The sequence below is a fragment of the Bombina bombina genome, chromosome 11 (genome assembly GCF_027579735.1).
Source record: "Bombina bombina isolate aBomBom1 chromosome 11, aBomBom1.pri, whole genome shotgun sequence".
Classification (NCBI taxonomy): domain Eukaryota; kingdom Metazoa; phylum Chordata; class Amphibia; order Anura; family Bombinatoridae; genus Bombina; species Bombina bombina.
The window spans coordinates 35,292,493-35,304,588 of record NC_069509.1 but is presented as its reverse complement, the minus strand read 5'-3'; the positions used below and the strand labels follow the sequence as shown (position 1 = coordinate 35,304,588).

General features: G+C 38.5%; 1 protein-coding gene across 1 annotated transcript in view; it reads left to right on the top strand.

Moving 5' to 3' along the window:
- Window positions 1-12,096, top strand: part of STX4 (syntaxin 4) — a 66,283-nt gene that overhangs the window by 24,917 nt on the left and 29,270 nt on the right. Inside the window, exons 3-5 of the mRNA XM_053694114.1 lie at window positions 1,001-1,100; window positions 1,277-1,351; window positions 2,025-2,092. Coding sequence (XP_053550089.1) covers window positions 1,001-1,100; window positions 1,277-1,351; window positions 2,025-2,092 — 243 coding nt within the window. The remainder of the gene's footprint in view (window positions 1-1,000; window positions 1,101-1,276; window positions 1,352-2,024; window positions 2,093-12,096) is intronic.

Genomic DNA, 12,096 nt, shown 5'->3' with positions numbered 1-12,096 from the left:
ACTGAGAGTAACCTCCTCTAAACCAGTGATACCCCCACTACAGAGTGACTGAGAGTAACCTCCTCTAAACCAGTGATACCCCCACTACAGAGTGACTGAGAGTAACCTCCTCTAAACCAGTGATACCCCCACTACCAGTGATACCCCCACTACAGAGGGACTGAGAGTAACCTCCTCTAAACCAGTGATACCCCCACTACAGAGTGACTGAGAGTAACCTCCTCTAAACCAGTGATACCCCCACTACAGAGTGACTGAGAGTAACCTCCTCTAAACCAGTGATACCCCCACTACCAGTGATACCTCCACTACAGAGTGACTGAGAGTAACCTCCTCTAAACCAGTGATACCCCCACTGCAGAGTGACTGAGAGTACCTACTCAAAGACAGTAATACACCCACTACAGAATGCCTGATAGTACCTACTCAAAGACAGTAATACACCCACTACAGAATGCCTGATAGTACCTACTCAAAGACAGTAATACACCCACTACAGAATGCCTGATAGTACCTACTCAAAGACAGTAATACACCCACTACAGAATGCCTGATAGTACCTACTCAATGCCAGTAATACACCCACTACAGAATGCCTGATAGTACCTACTCAAAGCCAGTAATACACCCACTACAGAATGCCTGATAGTACCTACTCAAAGCCAGTAATACACCCACTACAGAGTGACTGATGTAAACCTCCCTTAAACCAGGGATTCCCCCTCGACAGAGTGACTGAAAAGTATCCTACTAAAACCAGAGCTCACTGCGCGCATACTGAACAAGAGGTGATACAGCTGGGTTGTCCCAAGATAAATCTTTGTATTGTGTGGCCGTCAGCACCAGTTGGCAGAAAACATGTCAGTAACTTGTATTAGAGCAGTTCCCTCTTCTCATTAGGTGATTGATCCACCATAGTTTAGTGATTGCAGAATGTTGTCGCTGTTGAGCAATCAGATATGTAAAACTGCAGAATTTGACTACTTTTTGTTCTTCCCAGAGCCGTCAAATCCGAGCGTCTCTGCAGTTACTTGGGGACAAGGTTAAAGAGTTGGAAGCAAGTCAAGTAAAAATCCTCACAACACCTCTGCCTGAGGAGGGTACGTTTACCCAACCTATGCTTTGTGTACTGCAAGACCCTTCGTGTATCGCTGAGTGCATTGTTTCTTTATCTGTTCAATACCCCCACTGTCACAACTACACTATAAATAGAAAGTACTCTGTGCTACACTAGCACTCTTTTGTCGTCACTGACAGTTCCTTATCTCTTATTCAGGTATGAAGAGAGATTTACAGAATCTACGGGAGGAAATCAAACGATTGGCAAAAGAGATCCGAGCCAAACTTCAAAGTGAGCATCTGTCTTTGTGGGGTTGTAATGCTTCAGGGGCGCACATGGTGGCTGGGCTGATATGAGGGAGGGCCAGTTATGGCAGAAAAGCAGCTATGTGGGAGGACCAGTCGTGGCAGAGGCGACGGCTTTTCGGGAGGGCAGGTAGGCGGCATTGTGGGGCTGGGCCAGTCGTGGCAGGAAGGTGGCTGTGTGAGATGGGGCCAGTCGTGACAGGGATGGCGGCTGTGCAGGGGAGGCAGCTGAGCGGGAGCGCCTGTCATGGCAGGGAGAGGTAGTGTGTGTGTGATCTGTGATTGTTTGCCCTTTTTCATAGGAGAGTTGATGGTTTTTTTTTGGTTTTTTTTCTGTTAAAATCCCCACTTGAAAAGCCTGGGAAATGCTTCTTTCATATGTGTTTTTTTTTTGTATGCTTAATTAAATTTCCTCTTAGTAGTCTTGCTAAATCATGTCATTTCTAATAGATTGGAATGGCTTAGTAAAGAGAGCAAACAAAAATATGGCCTGATCTTCAGTATAATGTTTTCACACAGGAATTCTGATGGATTGTAGCTGAGATCTCTTGTGTCTTCTCTTATTTCACATTGTTGTGCACTTGTCTCATTTCACCACTATCCCCTTCTCTCACCCCTTTCCCCTTCTCAGACAGTCTCTTTATTTGTTTATGACTCAGGTATTGAGGTGAAGGAGGACGATGAGGTCGTAAGGGGCTCAGTCCACGCACGGATGAGGAAAACGCAGGTAAGTTTCATGTCAATGGATGAGATAGCTTATTATTATGGTTGCCAGGGAGGGTTACAACATACTGTACTTTAGCCTTACTCTTGATAGGCAGGTGGTGCAGGAAGTACCGTTTACTCTGTTCTACTGGAGCACAGATATCCATTATGATGGAGTGTTTACAGGTTTTGCTGCATGATTAGCTTGTGTCCAGGTTCTGTTGTTGTGAAGAGATATGGTGCATAACCCTGTCCCAACTTCTCTTCTCTCCATGTACATTTATTCCTCCTCCCCCCTCCTAATATTGTCCATTTATCTCAGGGATCCAATCTCTGCTTGAGCCTACAAGAAGGAAGTACCTAGATTTTGCCTAAGCTGATGCACATAATTAATCTATTGTAAATCAAAAGTTACTTTTCATTTTTTTTTTTTTTTTTTTTTTTATCAATGCAGTATTATACTTTACAGGCCAAAAAAAACTTTTTTAGAGCATTAATAGCAAAATTAACCTATACAAAAGCTAGCAAAACTTCTGTGCCTGTTCACAAGGACAGTGCCACTCAGTGTGCAGTCTATTTTAGCAGACTATGCCTTTGACAGAGAAAAAATATCCTGTAGCATATCAGTCTGACCCAGCCCAATGACAGTCCAGCGCCAAAATACCAGGCAATTCCTCTCTGAACAAGAGAAAACAAGAAACCTGAGACGTACGTTTTGGCCTTCTATGTGCCTCATCAGTGAGGTGCAGTTGCATCTCTCTAAGCTATGTGTGCAAGGAGTCCACTTTTGTATTTTTATTTATATTTATATATATATATATATATATATATATATATATATATATATATATATATATATATATATATATATATATATATATATATATATATATATACTATTGCAGAGACATCTCCTTTTTTTTATTGTAAATGAAATGTGTATGCAAAGATGCTCAAAAGCAACTTGATATTGCTGCATACAACGGATCTATCAAAGAATTGTAAAGTCCTAGCACACAATGAATTAACATTTCTAACCCCCAAATTAAACACAATATTATAGCAACTCTTTATTGCTACATAGTTTGGTACATAAAAGATTAAAGGGATAGGAAAGTCAATAATTAACTTGCAGGATTCAGATAGAGCATGTTATTTTAAGACACTTTTACATTCACTTCTGTTTTCAGATGTGCTTTGTCCTCTTCGTATCTGTTGTTGAAAAATATGTACATATCCTACACTAGTGGGAGCTAGCTGGTGATTGGTGACTGCACAGATTTGTCTCTTGTGATTGGACCACTAGATGTGTTCATCTAGCTCTCAGTAGTGCATTGATGCTCCTTCAGCAAAGGATACCAAGAGAATAATAAATCAAATAAGGTAAACATAAACAACGCCCTCTCTTTTTTTGTTCTTTCGCCCTCCCCTTCGCCCGTTTGTTCATCCTTCCTCCTGATTTATCTTATGAGCTTAAAGTGAAGGTAAAGTTTTCATGTTTTCAAGACATTAATGCATCATTGGCTAACATAATAAGCTGTTCGCTAAATTTATTCCATTTTATATCACTTATTTCTATTTTTTTTTACTATAGTAAGCTGCCTACCGTTAGCGTGTAAACTCCACCCCACCTCAGCTTCTGGATTTTTTAGGCTGTTACGTATAGAGCGGTCCCACCCGCTCTATGCGCATCTCCAAAGCTCGTAAACGACGATCGTAAGCATTGCGCATGGCTGTTCTGAGTGCGTTTGGTGCGAGCCGTTCAGTGTCCCTGGGGTGTGTTTGCGATGTCCAATCAGCTTGCTGGAATTGCTGACAGGCTAAGCAAGTGATGTGCAGGATAGCCTGAGACAGAGTCAGCTGAGAGCGGAGTTACCGTTATCGGATGTGGCAACTTGTATTTGACTGGTCTCTTGGACATATTTGAGCAATGCCTTCCTAGCGAGGTGAGTACTGCAGTGGTACCTCTGGAGCCGGTATGAGACCGGGTGAGTTCTTGGATGATCGCCAGGAAACAGTTATCGTGAGCTGTGCACACAGACATTAGTTTGTAGAAGTCCGTGTAAGAATTAGTTAGTAAGGCTTCAATCTGAAGGTCTTGTGAGTAGCACAATTTCAGGATAAGTAAGGTGAAATTAAAGTACAGCACCCAACCCTGACAGCAACATAGCGCTGAAGGAACAACTATACAGTGTTCATTCAGTGCTATGTTGTGCGATTGAGAGATCAGCATTTTTTTTTGTTTTGACCGGACACGTTTGTAACAATATTTGCTGTAGGTGGTCTGAATTAAAGCTACTACGCATGCGCAAACGGGAGCGCGCGCTGGAGTACAAGATGTAGAATAGGACAGGTGGGTGACGTAGATCCACGGCCGCCTAACGGCCAGAATTTCAGTTGGTAGTTTGAAGAACGTGATCAAGAGGAAAGAAAAAAAAAAAAAAAAAACGGGTTGATTGTTATCAGCTTAAAATATAGCTTTTATACGGCTATAACTTTATTTCTAAGATCATTTCATACAGGTTGATGAATGAAACTCATATTTATTTGTGACATATAATTGAATTCTATTTCAATATATAGGTAAGTTTACCTTCACTTTTAAGTTAAATCATGACGATTATTAACCTTGTGTCATGTAATGTTCGTGGTGTCACTTCCCCCCATTAAATCTATATTAAACCATTTAAAGACGTGTAAAGCTCAAATTGCTTTTATTCAGGAAACCTTTCTACAAGCTAATGAAATTCCCAAACTTAAAGGGACACTGTACCCAAAATTTTTCTTTTGTGATTCAGATTGAGCATGAAATTTTAAGCAACTTTCTAATTTACTCCCATTATCAAATTTTCTTCATTCTCTTGGTATCTTTATTTGAAATGCAAGAATGTAAGTTTAGATGCCGGCCCATTTTTGGTGAACAACCTGGGTTGTACTTGCTGATTGGTGGATACATTCATCCACCAATAAAAAAGTGCTGTCCAGAGTACTGAACCCAAAAAAAAAGCTTAGATGCCTTCTTTTTCAAATACTGATAGCAAGAGAACGAAGAAACATTGATAATAGGAGTAAATTAGAAAGTTGCTTAAAATTGCATGCTCTTTCTGAATTACAAAATAAAAAATTTGGGTACAGTGTCCCTTTAAGTCAGGATGGTTTGGGGAGGTAGTGGCAACCTCAGGTGCCAAAAGGAAAAAAGGTGTTGCAATATTATTTCATAAATGCATGCGGATATTGACGAAGATGGTAGATACATTATAGCCCAGGTTATATTATCAGGACAGAAATTTACACTTTGTAACATATACGGCCCAAGTAATGGAGATAAAGGGATCTGGAATAAATTAACCAAAAAATGAATAGCCCATGTAGGTAGTAGCCTAATTATAGCAGCCTAATTATAGCAGGCGATCTAAACCTAATTGCACAATATCCTTTGGACCGTCTGCACAGAGTTAAAGCAAAAAACAAAAAGAAGTTACAAAGCTGAAATAAATATTCTTAAAAACTTTTAAAAAACTTTATTCTTAAAAGATATTTGGAGGCTCCAAAATCCTGATTTAAAAGAATACACATGTGAATCTAAAACTTATAAAACGTTTTCGAGAATCGACTATTTTTTTAATAGATGAAAAACTAGTGGATACAGGCATCTATCACATCAGTTATTTCAGATCATGCCCCGTTAGTTGCAGGTGAACCAGATAAAAAGATCTTTTAGCTTCCCAAAGTTTCTTTTTAATAATATGAAATTTAAGAACTGGTTAAAGGGACAGTCTACAATAGAATTGTTATTGGTTTAAAAGATAGCTAATCCCTTTTATTACCCATTCCCCAGTTTTGCATAACCAACACAGTTATATTAATATACTTTTTACCTTTGTGATTACCTTGTATCTAGGAACCTTCTTCCAGCCCCCTGATCACATGACTGTGACTGTTTGTTTATTATCTATTGTCTTAAATTTAGCATTGTTTTGTGCTAAATCTTAAATAACCCCCTGTGCCTGATCACAGTGTTATCTATATGGCCCACCTGTACTTTCTGTCTCTTTGTGTTGAAAAATAATTTAAAAAGCCTGTGATAAGAGGCAGCCCTCAAAGGCTTAGAAATTAGCATATGAGTCTGCCTAGGTTTAGTTTCAACTAAGAATACCAAGAGAAACAAGCAAATTTGATGATAAAAGTAAATTGGAAAGTTGATTAAAATTGCAAGTCCTATCTGAATAATGAAAGTTTAATTTTGACTAGACTGTCCCTTTAAATGAAAAATGGAAAGAATATATTCTCTATAATAAGGATTCAGTACAGAATCCTGAGACCCTTTGGGAAGCTTCAAAAGCAGTTTTAAGGGGAGAAGTGAAAGCGTATCTGTGTAAAATTTAAAAATAAAATAACAAACGTATTCAACTGGCCAATGCTTACAATACTTATTTAAGAGAACTGTCAAATGAGAAATGGAGTGCATACCTACAGGCTAAAAAGGAGAGGGAGATATTCTTACAGCAGAATACTGCCCTTTAAATCCAAAATGGGCAAATGCTTGTCCGGTCTGGTAAAACAAATTAATGGTCCCAAAACTATACTGGCGATAAAAGGGAGCAAGAAAAGAGTAACACAAACTAGTGAAATTAGTTTGGAATTCTTAATTTATTATAAGCAGATCTTTTTTTCCCCTCAGAAATCAATGAGGATAATAAGAGGAAATTTTGGGAATCTTGTGAATTACCACATTTATCATCTACAGATCTACTAGACCTAAACAGGCCAAAAGTGCAGGAAGAAATTGTGAAGGCTATTAAACACTTATAAATAATTTTATATAAAATTTTGCAGAGTAACATAGTGTAAAGTCTTGCTGACTTATTTAATTATTATTATGTGGAAGGGTCAAGATTTTCTCGAGAATTTACAAAATCCATTATTACTTTAATTCCAAAAAAAGGCAAAGATCCCGAAGCTTTAGATGCATATCGTCCCATCGCTTAACTCAGATTACAAGATATTAACTTCAATAGTTTGCGCGAGACTTCAGAAGTTGCTTCCAAAATTAATTCACCCGGGCCAAATGTGATTTATGAAAGGTAGATCCTCATTTTCCAATTTAAGGAAGTTGCTCTTAACGGTAGATTATGATAGTGTAAAGAAGAAGAATGATACCAAGTGCACAGATGAGGACAAGGCAATTGTAGACATTGATGCCGAAAAAGCCTTCAATGCAATTGATTGGAAGCATCTCTTTAGTGTTCTAGAACAATTTGGACTGGAGGGCCACTTTCTGAAATGTATTGCTCTGCTGTACGACAAAACCTTTTTCAGCCCTGTCTGTTAATGGGCTTATTTCAGATAACTTTCAATTAAGTAAAGGTACTAGACAAGGGTGTCCGTTATCACCCTTGCTGATCAATTTGAGTATTGAGGCAGTGGTCTTGAGAAATAGTATCTCAGGTATTAAAGTTGGTGCTAGAGTTGGCTCCAGAGAACTTAAAATATCCTTGTACGCCAACGATCTTTTGGTATTTATTAGCAATACCAGAGAAAACTTTCCTAAACGTATGAAGACTCTTGAAATTTTTAGTACCTTCTCTGGTTACAAGGTTAACTCCCAAAAATCTGAAATCTTATGGATCCAAAAGAATGAATAGTCTAGAGGAGACATTCCATTTAAGGAAGTTATGAGCCTAAAGTATTTAGGCATTAACTTAGCCCCAGAAAAGTGGTATGAAGAAAATTTAACAGAAGTGGGGAAATTGCTGGTGGGTGGGTAATCACAGATGATGCCGCACATATAAATATGAATATAAAGCAACAGTCTCATGTAGAACATATGAGGCTCATACAACAGAGCAGGAGATAACCACCCCGTAGAGATTCCCCTAGCTCTCCTGGGGTATGATGGGAATACACAGCTTCATAAACTTGTGCCCTAAAGGCATATTCAAATGTAACTCCCCAGGACACAGTGTACACCAAGGCACATACCTGCCGATCCTTCTCGACATTCACCCGAAGTGGCAATTCTGAAATGTGCTCTTTCCCCCCCACTCACCTTAGCAAGAAAAATTAAAATGATTATACTCCCTAAGCTTTTATATATTATGCAGAATATGCTTTTGTTTCTTAAATCTACCGATATAAAAAGACTGAATAAAGCTTTCAAAATCTTTTTATGGGGAAAAAATAAACCTAAATTGTCTTTACACAGACTATCTCAAGAGAATCTGCAGGTTATAATTTTCCCTGTATTCAAAAATATAATTGGGCCTGCTTAATAAAAATTATCCGGATTGGCTGCTGGATGTTGGTTATTTCCAATTGAAGGACCTTGAGCAGGACTTTTTTGCGCCATTGTCCCTTAAAACGGCAATTCACTTAGAGTTCTCCTCTCTTCCGGAGCTAATGAAGAAGATGGTTACCTTCAAAAATTCTATCTTAGCTTGGCAAAGAGTTTGTAAAGCTTTACAGGTTGATTTCCATTATTCTAAATACTTACCAATTACAGGTAACGCTCTGTTTCCTGAGGGTATGAGCTGTAAAGTGTTTAGAACCTGGAAAGCAAAAGGACTAGAATATTTTTACCAATGTATCGACCAAACTAGCCATAATATTTGCTCGTTTGACGGTATTAAAGCCCAATTTCGGATGGACAATAAAGACTTTTTTTCTGCTACTTGCAGGTTAGACACTTCATAAATACAAGGAAAGACTTATCTTTTGTAAAAAATTGGGATGGCTTATTGTCAGGGATTTCCCTTTTTCAGTCTGGCGTGCACTCCATTTCTTATTGGTATAGATTATTGCTGCTAAGAGAGGGGGAATCTTATCTTGACTCCTTGGTCCATAGATGGGCGGTAGACATTCCAGGGATTAACAATGCCATAGGGTAAAGCATTGTGAGAGCTTGGCGTGCTACACCTTTGCTTTCCTCGAGAGAAGCGCATTTACAACTGATTAATCGTACATATATAACACCATACGTGCTAAGCATATGGAACAAAAATCCGTTTTTATTGCCAAAGATGTAATTTCCCTAGAGCTAAGCTTGGTCACTGCATCTGGAATTGCCCTAAGGTGTTCAGTTTTTGGGCCAAAATCTCCTTTTGGCTCTCAAAAATAATTGGACATCAGCTGATCTTAAAAAAAGAGAACATCATTTTGCTGCATGAAAACGTACAACTACTTTTTAATCCAAACCTTATTTTTATAAATTTCACGATATTATGCGCAAGGAATATTATGTTCTCTTCATGGAAATCAAAGAAAGCGCCACATTTTTCGCAATTTATTAATAATATGCATACAAAACTGGTATTGGAACAATATGACACATCTATTGACTCAGAATATGAGATACGCTGCTTTTTTTAAAAATGGGGCAACTTCATTCAAAGTTTACCAGATAATGTACAGAAACAGTATATTCATCCATTTCGGAATTCTATTTACGTACAGGAAGCCTATCTTAGAGGTGAAATTTCTGTTTAGAAGACAGAATATTAATTTGGTGGGGGGGGGGTGGGTGTGGGGGGAGCGTGGCATGGGAGTCTCAATGTTTTGATTTTATTATTTTTCCCTGTTTCTCTCCCCCCCCCCCCCCCCCCCCCCCCTTTTTGTTTTGTTTTGTTCTTGGTTAATTGTTTGTATATTTGTGTCTTTTTTTTATTTTAAGATAGTAGGAAAATATTGTAACAGAGGAAGATTAAAATGTCCAGTGTCATAGAACACTTTATTTGTTCAGCGGTTTTGCTGACAGATTCATTTGACATTTTTGTCCAGCAAGTGGTTTATACTGTATGCTTTAGTTATTTTGGTTTACACAATCAAAAATATTGTGTTGAATTTTTTTTATTTATTTTTGATGTATGTGTATGAATGTAAAGTACACTGTGTTTTACAGATGCTCCTCTGTTTCAATGATAAATAAAGATTTAAAAAAAAAAGAAGAAAAAAAAAAAGGTTAACATAAACAATATTAACACAAAATAATGTGCAAGTGTGTTGGTGCAAACAATCAATAAGGATATAGTAAACGAGCAATTCATTTTGTTGAGGAAGGTCCGATTCTTGTAGTAGATTGGCGTACGATGCAGTCCCTGTTTTCTGCAGGTAGAAATGTTGCTCAAACCTGAAATAATTTATTGTTAGGCAAAACTCAAGCAGGTGGATCAAGAACTCAGGTGGAGGTCCCACGTATGGGCACTTGGATAGTTGTCTCCTAATGGCTTGTAGTCCCTCGTTATGGGGATTACAGTATATAAACTTGTCACGTCCAATGTGACAAGTAGATAGTCGTCCTCCAGTGGTGGTAGTATCTCTATCATGCTGAGTAATGATGGTGAATCAAGAAGAAAACCTGGCTGGACACTACGAAACCTGGCTGTTTTAGGTGCCTTGGATGCACCACCTGCAGTGCTCTGCAGACGGGCCAATATTTTACCCATCCAACTATTAAGATGAAGTTCAAACACAAGTTCAGACATACTTGCACACATGTGGTCTATCTCCTGCACTGTCCTTGTTGCCTCTTATGTAGGGAAGACCACAGATGACTTGAGGACCAGAATGGCCAATTGTAGGTTGGCCATAAGACTGGCCATACAGAAAGGGTCTTCAGACCAACTGGTGGCCAGGCATTTTGTCCAAAAGGGACATACGGTGGTTAACCTTAAATACACCATTATTGACCATGTCCCACCCCTCCCACGAGGTGGGGATAAAGTCCTGCTACAGAAGGAATCCAGATGGACGTACAGGTTTGGCACGATGGCCCCCAATGGCCTTAACTCACACCTGGATTGGCATTCTTTTCTTTAATTAGGTTCAGAGGACATTGGAGCCCATTCTTTTGTAGTTGTATTTCCTTAAGTGGATTAATTCCCCCTGGTGTAGAATACACTGGGACTACTGTATTGTTTTGTTTGACGTGATATTGTATATTGTTATTGGACATTGTAGATTTATTTTGGGTTTTGTCTCCTTTACCTTTGTTTGTATTTATAATTTATTTTTTTGTTTATTTTTTTCTGTTTTATGGCTCTGACGCTGTGCTAATGTGAGGTGGGTGGTTTAACTATCCTAAGATTCGATCTATTATAGTGGGAGCATTCTATCCCTAGATTTATAATTCTCGTGCTAGCTTCCCTGGGATCTGTGTCTCTGCATTTTTTTAAATGCAATTTTTTTTTAAATGCAATGTTTAAGGGCATATTTGTTTCAATATTGAAGCGTGTATTTAGGACAGCACAATCTTACTTGCTCCAACCGCCAAGGTGCACTACAAACCATAACGCATTTTCCTTCCAAAAACGTAGGCACTCACTGGTCTTGTGAAAAATTCAATTTATTGTTCCATAGAAAGTTACATGACGTTTCGGTACATTCCTGTACCTTTATCAAATGTATCACATTCAAATATTAAAACTTCCTAACTAACTTACCTAAAACCTCCACCTAAATACCCCTGGTATTCATCGCATTGCCGCCACATGTCCGTGAAAGAAGTCGGCGTCTGACGTCATCAAGGCGCGCTTAACTCTGCGCCACGTCATACAGCAGTGCCGAAATCGCCATTGCAACATGTACACATCACATTCCGTGCGGCAGTGCCAATGAATCCTACCATTTCAAACTTGCAAGATTGCGCCACATATACAGTATGTCAAATATACATCTATCTTTAGAGTCACTGGGCAAAATGCACATGTATTTACCATGTTAGAACCAATACTTATATGTCGGCGCAACAGCAATTGAGAATGGCTAAATAAAATGTATACACCCTATATACATAAGTGTATCACTTCCATATTGCTATTAATACAATACAATGTACTAGATCTATAAATGATTATTATTTAAAACATCGGATGACAGTATCTAGTTATATCTGTTGTTCTATTACCTAGCATACATTCGTGCCTGATCATCGTATGATAGAAACATAGGAACCACAGTGAGAACCATTGTAATCAATGGTAATGTCCATATAAACAGATGGAAGATACGAAATGAGAATGTGTCCACAAC